General features: G+C 39.9%; 2 protein-coding genes across 2 annotated transcripts in view; one reads left to right on the top strand and one right to left on the bottom strand.

Moving 5' to 3' along the window:
- The first annotated feature begins 671 nt into the window (after window positions 1–671).
- The window catches only part of LOC114565322 (phosphatase and actin regulator 1), a 44,099-nt gene continuing 28,915 nt past the window's right edge, over window positions 672–15,855 (top strand). Inside the window, exon 1 of the mRNA XM_028593309.1 lies at window positions 672–749. The gene's annotated coding sequence lies outside the window, so the exon portion shown is untranslated. The remainder of the gene's footprint in view (window positions 750–15,855) is intronic.
- Window positions 8,863–14,432, bottom strand: LOC114565321 (zinc finger protein 814-like). The gene is made up of 7 exons (XM_028593305.1): window positions 14,315–14,432; window positions 13,898–14,097; window positions 12,592–12,693; window positions 12,415–12,510; window positions 12,085–12,195; window positions 11,375–11,498; window positions 8,863–11,280 (listed from the first exon to the last, which is right to left on the bottom strand). Exons 1-7 carry the CDS (start codon window positions 14,337–14,339, stop codon window positions 9,029–9,031), a joined length of 2,910 nt encoding a protein of 969 aa, XP_028449106.1. The 5' UTR covers window positions 14,340–14,432; the 3' UTR covers window positions 8,863–9,028.

Here is a 15,855-nt window from a genome sequence, read left to right on the forward strand (position 1 = left end):
GCTACACCATTAAAGTCTTATTGTTTTGACTGTGTTTCTATTCATGTTTTCATGCTGCCTTGCTGCAAATTTTTTATTTTTGTCGGGCAACAAAGATCTGAACGTATCACACATCACATGAAAAACTGCAACTCTCAAAATCTGCCATTTGATCTCTTCTTCTGTGGTTCTCACCATTGCATGTACGTGTTAAATAAAAATGTCCTCTTACCATATATAATTTTACTGTTATAGGCCTATTAATAATAGTGTGATAGCTAGGTATGTTAGCGTGAAAGCCATAACTGTCTTGTTTAGGCTATTATAAATTAGCCTATAGATGATCATACATATTCATATTTTTGATATGTAATTTATTATTATATAAATACTGTAACTAAACATTGTACAACAATACTATGGTCAAGCCAATTTAGATCCCCCCCCCCCCCAAATTGCCATCCGTATGCCACCAACGCCTCCTCTCTCTCTCTCTCTCTCTCTCGCGCGCTTTCTCTCTCGCTCTCTCTCTCTTGCTCACTCTCTGTGTGTGTCTGAACTCCCTCCTCCCCATCAATAGCTACCTCGGTGTGAGTGGCCGTGGTTCTGCGTCTGCCCAAGTCGGCCGGCAGTCATCCCTGGACACTGGTTCAAATTGATGGCGACCACTCCAGACAGCAGCACAGACCGCAGACCGATCAGGAGACTCCGCTCCAAGAGCGATATCCCGTATCTGGTTGAAGCCAGACTCTCCTTCAACCTGCGGACAGGTAGGCGCGCACCCATCCATCCATCCATCCATCCTGTCCCCATCCTGCCAGATGTCTTATGTGGGTGGACTGTGGGGGAATTATCGCCCAAGATACGCTTCTGGTTTACGCGAATGAAAAATTACAACGATCCGGCTATTGTTCTTGTGGACTGGCGCTAGTTTAATGTGTGTATCCCTCCATAATTTATTAATGGATCAGCTCTAAATATTCTTGTAAGGCAGGGGGAAATGTGACTGAAATGTTATGCAACTTTGTAGGCTAACGCTGGTGGTTATACTGACGTGCTTGGCGCAAAAACATTAGTGAAGGAGTCCAGATATTAAAGCAGCAATTGTATAGCTTTAAATACCGTTCATGTGTGAATGTTGATTTCGTCAGCGCTTGGTCATTTCTACCACTGTAATTTAACCTTAACGTAGTTATATAATATGAAGAAGCTTCAACGTGACCCGTATATAGCCTAAGCTTTGGCTGTGGTTGTGGAGCACAAAATCAAATGTCATATGGTTGGTTCAGCGTTTTTTTTTTTTTTTTTTTTTTGTAGACTTTAATCACCGCAATAAACATAGTTTTTAAATAGATCCCGTGATTGCTAGTTAATTGTGAATAGCCTACTGTCCACATCACCCAGTTACAAAGCGTGTTGCATTCCCTGTTACCATGGTGACTTGGCATTTTATGCTGAGTCAACCGGATTCAGATCTTTTGCACTTTATTAAGATACACTCTGCATCCAGCTGTCTGTTTAAGCCTATAGATCTAATGGTAGTCATGTTAAGCATGTCATGATCTCTAAAGGATATGTGATGTTTGCAGCAGTCATAATCAAAATGTGCTTTTCACTTATTAGTCACATCCATCACAATTCAACAGACACCAAAGTTACATCTTTAAATTGCTCGTTTTGTCCGACCAACAGTCCCAAATCCTAGAGATGTACAAAGATATAAACTGAGAAATGCAGCAAACCTTCATCACACTTGAAAAGCTGATATAGCACATCAATGAATCAACTAATCATTTCAGCACTATGTGTTTATAGGTGGGAGGTCACTAAGCAGATTTTTGTATTATCTCAAGTCAGGACAGAAGCAGTGTAGACTCTGGATGGTGAGGGGATTGTGTTTTCAGGGGCTCAGGTTCAGGGTCATCAGGTTATAGATAAAGTGACTGCACCTTTCTCCAGTGCAGCTGCTCAGTGGCCAACAGTGTAGCTGCTGTATTAGCTCTCTGAACCAGGGTGCTGCTGGAAAAGCGCATTTGGTGCTCAGTTGTGTTTTCCTGGATGAATGAATGTTGAATAAAAAAGCCCCCCAGCATGCTTATCTCAGATAAGCCTCTGTAGTTCTGGCTGCTCATGCCAACTGAGTGTTTGGCCCTGTGGAGATAAGCTTGTTGTCAATGACGGGACACTGTAATTTGTCTCTTTTCTTCTTTTTTTATGTGTTCCTACTCTACACTGAGCTCATACAAAGCATGAGGATGGCACGGGGGCGATTTGTACAACAGCACTGTTGACTCACTTCCACCTGAAGAAGTAGAGCAGGCTTTAGCTTGCTTATTGCCAAGGAAACCAAAAGCATTGTGGTTGTGTGTGCCTAGGTGCTTAATAATGATAAATGACCAGTGCTGCCAAAGATGTGAAACAAGAACTAAGCAATTATCTCTGCTTAGTTCTGGACAAGGCAATAGCTTTGGTTTCTCTTTATGCTTTTTCAGTGTCATTGTAATGGTTAAGCCTTATATTCTATTAATGACTGTATCCATGTTTTCATCAATGAACTGCTCACAGAGAGCAGAAAATGCACTTTAGTATCTCACACAGTCACGTTATAATCAAGACACTGCCAGTGTCAGCCAGCTTCAATGAAACAGAGTTGTGTAATTTGTTTTGGATTTGTGGTGAGTTTGTGTATGTGATGGTTTGGAGATGAGTCGGAGGTTCACAGCCAACTCGACTGTTTAGTGTTTAAACAGCTGACACTTTGCTTTATTCCCTGATGCTGAAACCTAGCGTAGTTAACCCATGCATGCGTCAGTGGTGTCTATGGAGATTCAGTTTGACTTTTGCAGAAACAAGGCTGTAGCATACAAATGGCAGATACTCTATGGGCTTCTAATGGAATCAGCGAGCACATATGAATTTAGTGTCTGCACTAATCTAATTTGCCCCACCGTTAAATGGCCCTGCACACAGTCACAAAGACATAACAATATAATGGCGTCAGTTACTGTGCAGCTATCAACGATTGTGTCACCTGTCATAAAACATTTAAGGGTGAAGGTGTAGACGGATGGTTGACCTAATTCACAGATTTAATTTCAATCATTACTGCCTGTTATGAAAAACACACACACACACACACACACACACACACACACACACACACATATCATCATCATCATCTGGACCAACAGTGTTTGTTGAACTACAATCATTATTATTTAAGTAAGGATCTTGTCTATGGATTTTAAGCCAAAAGGTAGAACATGTGTATTTGTCGTATGTGTGTTTGTGACCGCCAAGCGTGCATGCATTGGTCCCTTGTTAGTGTGATATGCATGTGTTGCCTGCTGACACAGCATCCGTCTCACTGGAAGAAGTTGTCTGCTTGTTTTTATTTTCCCATCATTCAGCAGCTCAACTACAGCATACAGCTCATGATACACAAAAGAAACTCAATTACAGAGTGTCTTTTTGATATTCCTCTAACACACTCCTACCAAAGAAACCAGACTTCCTGGTGCAATTCAGTTGTGTTTTACCGTACAGGTGTGTTATGTATGCTGCACATGAATGCTTTTGTATTGTGATTTAAACAGGAATAGCCACATGGCAGACGTTTTTAAATTAGGGGAAATCTAGGTAAGCTTTCTTTACTTTTAATACAATCGAAAACATTCTGTATATACACTAGAACTTGCCATGCCAGAATTTAGGCAAATCTCATATCTTAATAACAGTCATGTAGCATATTGTGATCTAGAATGCCACGAATGTGTTTTGATAATCATTTTGTTGTTGTTTTTTCTATGCACCTTGCAGCCTCGACACACAGGTCAGCTTGTCCTTACAGGCTTAGGGTCTTCTCAGGTCTGGTCTGGCATATGGAACATTAATCACAGCAGACCTACTGTACAGATGTTAATTGTGCTGAACAGCTGGGTGCTGTGTGAAGTGTAGAAGTGTGGGGACGCTGATGGCTGGAGCTCCCACCATTATACCTGGCCTGAATGCAAATAGACAAGGCTGAAGTCCAGACTTTGCTGCATTACAGTTGTTGGAGGATAGATAATATTGGGTATGTATTCTTACCATTGCACATAAACAACATGCATACTGTATTAAAATTCAAACATGTCTACAAATTAAGATGTAAGCACACAAGTTCGAACACAATATTTGGATATGCACAAGTACTCTCTGTCTCACAATTCAATGTTCAAACCTGGCTCTGTGTTGCAGCCACATTAAGCTAAAAAAAGCTAAACTCAACTCATTCACCACCCACCACTCCCTGACTCTCTCTCTCTCTCTCTCTGCTCTGTATTGCAATCCCCTGTGTACAGTAAGCACCGCTGTCCAAAAGAGTACAATCAATACATACCAGATGCATGGTGGGATGGGACAAATTTCTGCTTCAGAGCTCTGTGTGTGTGCAGGGTTTACCTGAGGATTTACAGTGTGCAAGAGACACACTTTGTACACGCACTGGGAGATATTTAACTGTATCCTCTCTAACAGGACATGTGTGCAGATATGTTGTGTTGTGTTTCACTACTCTGTTAATCATTTAGAAATGATTTGCATGTATTCACTCTCACAGAAGGTCTAGTCAGATGATCCACTTTTCGTTGGAATTCAAAAAGCAGCTAAATGTGACTACAAGGTCAAGAACGAGCAGAATTTGCAATCACCAATTCGAACTGTCAGCCTTTTTTTTCAAAGGGAAAGTGAATTTCAGATTAACTAGCTGGGCTGGAGCCAGTGCAGAGGCTGTTGAATTTGTGATGTTTCTTAGCAGTTTGTGGCACTTGAGGCTATTAGCAAAAGTGTTTAACAAATTGGTGATAATTAGTGGCAAGAGATTTCAGCATGAGTTCTCTATTTCGGTCGCTCCCAATCTATCCCTCTCTTTTATACCCCCATCTAACAAATGCATGCACACACAGCATATGGCTGGCATTTACAGACCATCATATGATAGACTCACAGCGCTGCATCTAAAAAAACAACCTGGCATCCATCTTCCCTACTTGGCTGCACATAGGCCTTCTTGTGCTGAAGCATCCTGTGTCTGAATAAAACATCAGTAGGGAGAAATAGCAATGCTATATCCAGGACCCTTACTGGATGCATCTGCTGCTTTAAAGTTCAATCAACCATCAGTGTCACTTGGCCAAGATGGTTTAAAGAAAAGGACGGCCAGGTGTCTTCTATAAAAGCCTGCAGGAAGCTGCAGGAAGATCTTTCTCTCTCTCTCTCTCTCTGCTTTCTCTCTCTGCCACACTTAGAAGTGTGAGAAAGGCTCCTGGCTGTGATGTGCTTTCCACACGCCAGCTGACAAATAACGCCTTTTTCCAAAGCCTCCCAAGCTGGAGAACGCGGCATGGCGATGTGCTTATGGGTCATATTTACAATAAGTGTGGCAGCACATTGGGAAAAGATTCGACTGCAATCTGAAAGGCCGCATTGCCAAGGACCAATTACGCTGGAGGAGAGAGCTCTGCCGGAATCACTGTTACTCTCTAATGATGGTTTTACTGAATTTAAAGCAACATTCAACGAATTCTGTGGGGCCCAAGGAAATAAGACAAAAGAGGCAACACACTGTATCCAGTCTGTTCCCTAAAGGATGGGTAGGTCATATCCCTAATATCTACAATGACAACAAAATGCATATTCTCGGCAAGATAATGTCAGGCAGGTGGGGGATAAAGATGGGCATCCGTCATGTGGATATGATCAACGTCTACAGAATGGCATTTGTTGCTGGCGTAAAAAATGCAGCTCCCATAGTGCACCAGCTCTTGAGGACACTTCTGCTGAGTAAGAGATTTTACAGAGTCAGAATCCCTTTCAACACTGCTGCAAACCTGGGAGTCAATTCAATCAAAGCTGCATTGCACCACTCAGCAGTCCTTCAAAATTGCATCCTATTTCTAATGAGAAAAGTCATTATAGATTTTGGCTCATGCACTTCCAATTATTATAATATTTAGATTATTTAAATGAGGGGGGGATTTACATTAATAGCTGATGTGTATTATTATACTATATTTGATTAGCTAAACCACTTGATTTGATTTGTTCATCCTCAGGCCATGAGTCATTCTCAAATGTTCTGTCAATATAAACCACAAATTAATAACATCCCCAAATGCTACTTCCATTTTAGAAAAGCATTGCTATTTGGTATTTTTAGAATATAAATATTTCTGTATTAGTTATCATATTGTCATACCATCTCTCCCTATCAGTTATGCTATAAATCAAAGTGGATATTATTATTTTTTGTTAAAGTATAAACCTTTTTTGGACTTAATTTGGAGGGGCGCCCTTCAAATCAAACAAAGATGTACAGTGTGTGATCTATGTCTGAAATTAACAGAAAATTATGTAACTCTGTAAAAACCGACTACTAGCCTACAGGAGAAATGACTGAAATCTGGAGAGGCGGGACAATTATGTGAAATTAAACCGAGGGGACATTTTGCTGCTACCCTTTCTCAAGCAAATCTTACAGCTTCAATGTAGAATTAATCTTGTAGTCACATCACATTATAACTGCAGTGATAAAATGTTCTAAATACTACTTAAAGGCCCTGTGTGTAGGTTGTGAAAATATTTGGCTTTGAAAAACCACAGTGGTAGTATCAAAAAGCACACACTGACAGACATGCAATGTTTTAAAAGTAACCAAACAAAAAAATCAAAAATATTTGTAATTTTATGCGATAGTTGCAGTAGAGAGATGCCAGGAAATGATATGGGGAATATAATGGAACTAAGGTCCCTGGCTGCACGCAAACAGCAGTTTGCATGTTGACATTGTTCATGGTTAGCTTAGCCCCCTAGGCCACCAGGGTGCTCCAAAACAGGAACAATTGTGAGCGGAAAAAGTTCCACTAACCTTATAGAGGTTAAAACACGATACTGGGGTCTCTGTTCATATTCTAAGAGAAAGATTTTGGCCTCTAGTCTGGTGGTTGGGGTCAATAAGTGAATGGGATCACATCTAGAGCTATGACTGTATCAATACCAGAAGATTTAAAATGACTCATATGCCGTATGGATCATTGTGTAATGGTCCATGGGGAAACATTCTGTACTAACACCTGCAATTGTGATAGCAGTCCTGGCTCATAAGTAACTAGGAGAACTCTTTGATGGGACATGTTATATAATGCTGAGTTTTACCTGTGCCTGAGATATTAGTCCTAACTTCAGCAGAGGCATAAGAGGCCAGAGGGGACCTAAGCGCTTTAGTTGATAGTCCACTCCTCTCCATGCTGCAGTGTTCATCAAGAGTGAGCAGGGCAGATGGAGGTTTCATTCAGAGAAAAATCTCAGGGTGTCTCTACAGACAAGAGACAGCCAGAATGTCCCAGAGGAGTGGCGCAGTCTGCCAACCAGTTAGCGTTGCAGAGCCCACTGAAGATTGCTTTCATTTTGTGGGATTTCTTCCATTTCGATTTTCACTCACTTTGCTGTCAAGCACAGAAGTGTGATTTTGTGGGCTTGTAACCGAACCTTAGTGCCGCAAAAACGTGCTTTTGTATAGCACATCCCGTCCATAGACCTTTCAAAGGCTTGAAATAGAAAAGTATACAGTGTTCTCTTTCCCCTTATTGCATTCATTTCATTATAGAGATGTTAATTTCCCCTACCGAAAAAAAGCTGCTGTCTGTCACCCTCCATCACCTTGCCTGCAACACTGTTTCTTAATTAGCAGACAAAGTGGAAATTCCCAAACTGAGGGTTCCTCCATGCTCTGCAGAGACAAGGCTCTGCATAGAACAAATGAAAGGGACACAGACAAAAGAGGTCTGATGTTGGACACAACAGACCTAATGAAAGATTTACAGTGGCACTGTTGCATCTTTATCCTCGCAAACTTAAAGATTACAGTCATATGTAACAACTTCCAAAATCAAAATATTCTGCAGACCAAGTCATTTTCAGTTTGACATAAAAAAAAATGTGTTGCATGGGATGTGACCTGTTGAAGAACGGTTAAATAATCAACTTCTAGATACTGTACATAAAATACAGTTTGACTCTGGCTGATCAAACGGAGGCAGTCCCTGGAGCACCACTGCTCTCTGGTGGAGCAATGTTTTTTCTGCAACAGTAGGCTACTGCACAAGGTTAAATGTATATCAATACATGCACTGGTGCTGATACTACGATTGATTAACCAATAAGTAATCTACAAAGCAAAAATGGCCTTCCTATCATTTTAAATTGACATCCCAACACAAGCACTGTCAAGATGATATCTACAGCTGTGGGAATTTTTAATATACAAGTTCCCATAACTGCCATATTATTTCCATTATCAAATAATATGAGAATTATTTTCTCAATTAATCGGTTGATAGTTTGGTGTATAACTTCAGAAAAATGTCTGCCGCTTTCTCAGAGCCCAAGGTATCGTCTTCGGAGTGCTTGTTTTATCCGACCAACAGCTTAAACCTAAAGGTATGATATGAAACAATAAAGAGAAGCAAATCCTCACAGTTAAGAAGCCGGTGCGACACAATGTATGGCATTTTTGTTTTAAAAAAAAAACTTTAAATGATTAATTAACTAAATGGTTACCAGTTAATTTTTTTGTTGACAAATTGTTTCAGCTTTACTCTAGTGTAAGCAAAGGCAGGCCTCATGCAATTTATTTGGATTGGATACCCCCGTCCGTATAACCCAAAAAGTCAGTCGGCATCCTCCAAATTCTATCACAGCCTTGAGCTTCCTGTAGCCCTTGGAGAAACCTTGTAGACATCAGCACATTTTACAAAATCCTTGATTTGTGACAATAATGTTGATTTTTGTTATTCTCAGTGAATGGAAACCACTTACAAAATTAGACAAAATGTTGTAGTTTATTCACACATCTGTAGCTTTGTTATTAAAGCCATCATAGATATACAGCACTGAGACATAGTTGATGATAGAACATGTACGTACTGTATGTAGTGTAGAGTGTAGTACGGCATGTGAATAATAAACGGTTTTATTACAGGACAGGTGTGTAGTAAGTAACAGCATGAAGTTACAGACATGCTTTTTCTCTGTGTTCCCTAAGGCGAGAATTTCTCGTGAATCTTTTGTCACACCTTGGACACGTGAATGGCCGTTCCCCTGTGTGAACCATCATGTGTTTTTTCAGCTCACCATTTAATCTAAAGGCTTTGCTGCAAACCTCGCACGCGAATGGCCGCAGCCTGATATGTTTGGCTCTGCGGTGAGCCATCAAATGGGATCCCCTCTTGTAACACGCGCCGCAGTCCTCGCACTTGAACGGCCTTTCCTCCGTATGTTCGATCATGTGAAGCTTGAGCTGAGCTGCGCTCGGCCAGCCTTTCCCACACGTGTCACAAAGGTACGGCTCTTGCCCCGTGTGTTTATACAGATGCCATTTAAGGTACGTTTTTTGGTAGAATTTCTTCCCACAGACAGGGCACGGGTAACCACCTGTGTGCCTCACCATATGCGCTCTCAGGCAGTCTTTCGTACTGAACTGTTTCCCACAGTAGGAACAAACACTAGGTTGCCGTTCTCTATGCTTGCTCTGGTGCAGAATCAGATGAGCGAGAGATTTGAAGCCTTTCCCGCACGTTTCACAGATGCGTGGTGCCACACTCGCGCTATGGACTTTTTCATGATTATTTAGTAGTCCTGGCTTTGTGTAACATTTCTTGCAGGCGCCGCACTGGTACAATCTTTTGTTTTGCTGATGTCGAACCAACTCGCACAACCTCACAAAAGTTCTCTTACACAGAGGACAGGGGTATGAGCCTCTAACTTTATGGGATTTGGAATAATGTCTTTTCATGAGGACAATTTCTGAGAAGTTCTTCTCACACATGGTGCACTTGATGGCGCGAGACTCAGTCCGGGAGTCATCTGCGTGTTCTGCCGAGGTCAGAGTTTTTGCAGTTTCACTTTCCTTCGTTTCAGGACTTGCCTCAGCGCGTCTCCCATCGGAATTGTTGGCCGATCCGAAATTACAAGCATTGATAACGCAATGGTTTGCATTTGTTGGCTCTTTCCTTCGAGGAGCTCTTTTGGAACATCTGCTCTGGTGCTTCTCAAAACTCTTGCAGTAAGTAAAAGCCTGGCCACATTCTTGACACGTCAGAGGTGACTTAGCCTGCGAGTTGGCAGATGCGTCTCGGGTTGTCGGGATCGGAGTTATACCGCTTGAAACAACGGCATTCTCCCGATTCCTTTTACTTGCGTTGCTCGATGAATTGTCTTGCGAATGCTGGTGTGAAACGCTGCATTTACCTTCCTGGTGCGTCTCGCAGTCTTCGTAGTTGTCAAAGTGTTTCCCACAACAGGAACAAAGGTAAGGACTGTGTTCAGTGTGGCATCTCATGTGCTTCATCAAGTCAACAGAACAAGTAAATACCTTCCCGCATGCGGAGCACTGTTTGACACGACTGCTTCTTTTACACATCTGCTCTTGTGGGGAGTCCGAAGATATTGATTCCTGAGGTAGACCATTTGAAAGCCCAGTTTCAGTGGAGAAAGAGTCTTTGGTCTTATCAACAGGGTTTGGTTTGGAGTGATGAGCTAAGCTTGTGGAACACTGTGGGTCTGTCTCGGCTTGTCGTTTACTACTAACCAGACAAGTCCTCTGGTGTTTGTCAAAATTCTTTGGGTAAGTGAAAGCCTTGCCACAAACATGGCAAACAAGACTAGAGGCATCATTAGACCGCTCAAAATTCTGAAGACTGTGTAGATTTGATGGGTTATGTGTTGTGGCACTTGCACATGATGAAAGCCTACTCTCACTTCTAGAAGGATTATTCTCAAAAGTCTTTGGTTTAGGATGTAAATTTATTTTTTCAAAAAAGCTACTGTGGCCCACAGAATTTGACTTCCTTGTTGGGTTTGTACAGCAACCCCTGTGGCTAATCTTGTGTTCCTTTAGTTTCCTTGGGGAACCAAAATCTTTGCCATAGACAAGACACTTGAAGGTTTTTGAGGAGGTCGTACTGCCAGTTTTCAAATGGTGGGACCATTCTTTGTCCATGTCGTCATCATCATTAGACTCACTTTCATCAAAAGGTTGAAGTATTACTTCAACAGAAGCTCCTTGGTCTTCAGTCAGATCAATAACATACTTCTGTCCATTGCTATCGCTATTCTGCAACAATTCTGAATTTTTCACCTTGGAGTTTTCTTCTTTCTTCTTTTTTGACTCACTGCCAAGTGTGTCTCGTTTGTCACTGTCCACATGTGGTAGGTGATAGGACAGGCTGGAAAGAATGCAATCATCACCGGAGGAAGATAAAGCTAGGAAAAAAAAAATGACAAAACAAATTATTTTCAGTAACTAAAACAGAAGGAATAATATGACAGACAATTGGGAGTTGTGTGAAAATATTACCTTGTGGAACTTTGTGGCCATGATGTTTGTGATGCTGAATGAGTGTATTCAGGGGCTCAGGTTGATTCAGGAAGTCTACACACTCTTTCAAGATAGAAGGAGAGAGACTGAGCCAAAGGGAAGCCTTGAAATGTAACAGGACAGTTAGAATCAATTTCAAATATTGTTATATTCAAAATCCCTCCTTGCATTTCAGTCGTGTTCATATATGTTGTTAATATTCTTGTTATTGTAACAACGCCCCTCATATGCCTCAAATCAGGTAATGCTTTTCTACATTTCCCTCTCATCTCAGCATTTCCCAGAGAAAGGTAAGCTAGTGAAACTGTTCTTCCTCTTACAGTAACCACAAATATATGCATGGATTTAGATATGATTACCTAACAAGTTAATGAAGTCAGGAAAAATAATATCCACTGGACGGTTTCACATGCAGGTTACAAAACTCTCCAGCCTGCTACTAAATTACTGAATTTTCTACTTTCTACTTGATGAGTAGAGTATATCAAAGGACAAAACAATTGACATGCTCTGTAGAGAACAAGTAGGAAGGAAAAGCAATATAAACAATTAATTGGTTCTGTGCTAACATACAAACATACTGCTAACAAATATTACAATAATACTTAATAGATTCAGTATAAAATATTAAATATCTATAGTTTTTTGTGCTTTATTTGTTCCAGGATTACGGTTTGTCAGGTACCTACTTGTTCAAGGTTTGGAACAGGTAAAAACTTCTGCAGATTGAAGAGGAACTTTCTCATTAGAGCCAGTAGGGCTGAGTCATATCTAGGGCCGAACACTGTTGGAAAGATTTTCTAAAGAATAAAGAGAAAAGTATTCATTAAATGTTATCCAACAAAGGGAAGGCCCTTTTGATACCACTACAGATCTTGAGATTTACGTTAAGGCAATCATCAAGACATTTAATGGTATATAATGATCGAGCTAGAAATCGACTTTTTAAATTAGTTTTTAGCATTGTTCTCATATGACATCATCTTAATAATTAAAAGATATAGTACCAACCAACTCACCTGATAAAATGCATCTCTGTGATGTTGATCATCCACTAGAGTTTGAACAAGCTTCAGGAAGTTTGTCACTGATGCTTGTACCTCAGAGCTGGAAGTCTTTGAAAAAGCAAATAAAAGTGCACATGAAGTAAATGCACATGACACAAAGAGTGATGGAGATTAAACAAGAGCACCCACCTCTTTATCCTGGTTTGTAATGTAGGTGTTTATTCTGCTCAGATGAGGCTGGATGGCCTTTGGGCTGGCAAAATCACTGTTGCTGCACAACTCCAGCACCACCTGTTAGCATAGAAAGAGACTAAACAATTCAGTGAAGCCTTTATTTTTCAACTCAGTCACATGTGAAGGTGTGGCCCTGAGTAGCATGGCCCATCATCTGAGAGCTATCACCAATAGTACCATATATAACAATGCAAAGTATGAACAGAAAACAGCATTGTGAAGTCAAGTGTTAGGTGCTTAATGATGCAGTTTGATTTACTCATATTTCCCACATACTAAATGTGCATTATAACATTGCACATGATCATGATCATAGCATATTTAAGCTGTAGTAAACCGATTCTCTACCAGATCCAGAGGTGCTATTTTGTAGTTGACCCAGAGATCAACAGGCATATATCATTTGTCTATTAGGGCTATAATTATCAGACAAGCAGTGATGGAAAAATCATTCAGATCATTAACCTAAAAGTAGCAATACTACAATGATCTTAATTATGAGTATTATCAGCAACATGTAAAAATGCCTGTTATGCAGTATTATTGTGTTAAAGTATTATTTACAGTATTTTATTAATTGGTTATTCATTTTAACTATCTTGAAATACTTTGATACAGTTGGTTGTTTAATCAAAAACAATCACCATATTTCATAAAACCATTATAGATTTCATGTTTATTATCTTTTTTTCCACAGAGTAACTGTAGCTGTCAAATAAATGTGTTTCGAGTAATAAAGTACATTTTCCATTTCAAATTCAGTAGAGTATAAGTATGAATGCAGATTTTTTTACTTAAGTAGAAAAAAATGTAGTAATACCACAGTGTAAACATACTCTGTTACAAGTAAAATTCCTGCATTCAAAATTGTACTCAAGTAAAAGTTCTAAAGTATTAGCATCAGAATATAGGCCTACTTAGAGTACCAAAAGTAAAAGTAGTCATGGCCCATTTCAGAATAATGTTTAGGATATTATATTATTGGATTATAACTAGTGAATCACTTTCATGTTGCAGCTGGTAAAGGTGGAGCTGATTTTGATTATGGTACATGCTGCTACAATATTTCATAATTTATAAGTTGATTTATCTTTTTTTTAATTAATAATCTAAATCTGAAATAGAGCTGTCAAATGAATGTAGTGCAGGAAAAAGTATTTCCCTCTAAAATGTAGTGGAGTAGAAGTAAAACTTGAAATGGAAAGTACCTCAAAATTGAACATAGGAACAGCACTTGAGTAGGCTATGCTTAAATTCTTACCTTTGCACGTAGGCCCATAGCTAGTTGGACTCTCTCTGTATATGTGAGCAGTTCAGGGACTGTTTCCAGCACGGAGGTAACGAACTCCTCCAGCAGACCATAGTACATCACAGCTCCCTGCTTCACTATCTCCCACAGAGCTGCAGACACAAGCTGCAGAGGGGGCACGATAAGACGGAGAGAGGAAAGAGGAAGGGAACCTGAGGAAACAAATGGTAAAACTGTGTGGTAACAGAGACAACTGCTTTCATCACTAGAGTGAACATAAACCACACGTTATTGCAGTAACGTTACTACCAGCCACTGTTTCCCTTAACATTAGCCATGAAGTTACCCCAAAACCATCACTTTCTATCGCTATCTTTTTATCTAACGTTAGGGACTGAGGTAAGATTTAGTTGAGTGTTAAACACTCACCATGGTCCATTAATATCTTGCTCATTTTGGCGTTATGGATATAATCATTATGTCGCAGAATAGGAAAACGCCTGACTGTGTGGAATATGGAAGCCACTTCCGACTTCTCTTTGGGAAGTATACGCATTACGTAGTTACGTACAAACGTGCAAGGCAGATGCACATTTCCGTTATTTTAGTAGCATAGCCTGTTAAATAATGGTATTCCGGCATTTAGATAGCACAAAAGCCATTGTTAATAACACACAATCGGTATTGTGATGAAAGAGGCACATGAGCGGCAGAAAAATTAGAATTTACTCTCTGTTTATGATTTGTTAAGGGTGGTATGAAATAATTTGTCGCCACGTTACCAAAATACCCCACTAGATGGCGGCATTGTCACATGGGATACACTTGGACTGGCCTCATTTAAATAGCAATTTTGTTTGCTTTTGGGGATTTTTCAGCAATTTATAACATCAAAACCGTGCAAAATAAATGATAGCTGCATATTATGTAATAAATGTTTATTTTAAGCCTATACTGACACATTTTTAAATTATGATATGACACGCTAGTGATTACATTAGGATTGTACTTCAATAGCTTCTTTAAGTTTTATTGTGACATTATTCAGTGGTAGCTGTTCCTTATATTAGGCACCATTTGATACATTGTGTTATTGCCTTGGCATTCAGACTTGTCAATTCTTCCAGAAAACATACTGAGACATGGCAAGCAAACAGGAGGAGGAGAGTAAAAGACGGGCAAAATGAATTATAACAAAGATGAAAAGCGAGCAGTCATCTGTTTACAGTTTTCTGAAACTGTAGTTGCAAGCATTTTACAACAATCCCTGACAGTTTATGACAGTACTATGGACATTTCTGTTGGATTCAGTGGCTGAGCAGAATTATATTCACAGTGACTATTAATGTTAAGAGGGAAAGTTGTCGACGTGAACAACTGTTTCTAAAAACAAGTAGATACATTTCTCAGTTTGACATGTCTGTGTCTTGCTCTGTGTCCGTGTTTGATTTATTTTCAAAATGAATACATCACTGTTTCACTCCTGAAGGATTGCAGTCTGTTTAGACTTCACATAATCATGTCACATTATTACTCTGCTGCCTGTCAGGGGGAAGATTGAGCTTAATGCTGAAGATGGAGCCAAGAACTGCTTAAAAAATGTGTGGAGTCATTCTCCTTACAGATTATGATTGCATAACTATCATTCACATTTCCTTACATCAAAAGTAGAAAAGGCAAGGCACTGCACTTATACCATCTTATTAATTCTCTTTCAGATTGTGTCAAGGAAATCTGGTACTGTGTGTACGCGAGGGAGTATGACAGATAATAATGCAGAGAGAGAATGACAGATGGGAAGAGACAGAGAATTGCAGGGAGAACAGGAACAGCAAATTTGTAGTGACAGGCTGCTCAGTCAGAAGTTGTACAATTGTTTTGCCTAAAACCTGCACTACATCCATGGAAACCAGTTTAAACCAGGATCCAAAATAGGAAAGAAACGGCATTGTTAACTCTCTTTCAAGTAA

The sequence above is a fragment of the Perca flavescens genome, chromosome 12 (assembly GCF_004354835.1).
Source record: "Perca flavescens isolate YP-PL-M2 chromosome 12, PFLA_1.0, whole genome shotgun sequence".
NCBI lineage: Eukaryota > Metazoa > Chordata > Actinopteri > Perciformes > Percidae > Perca > Perca flavescens.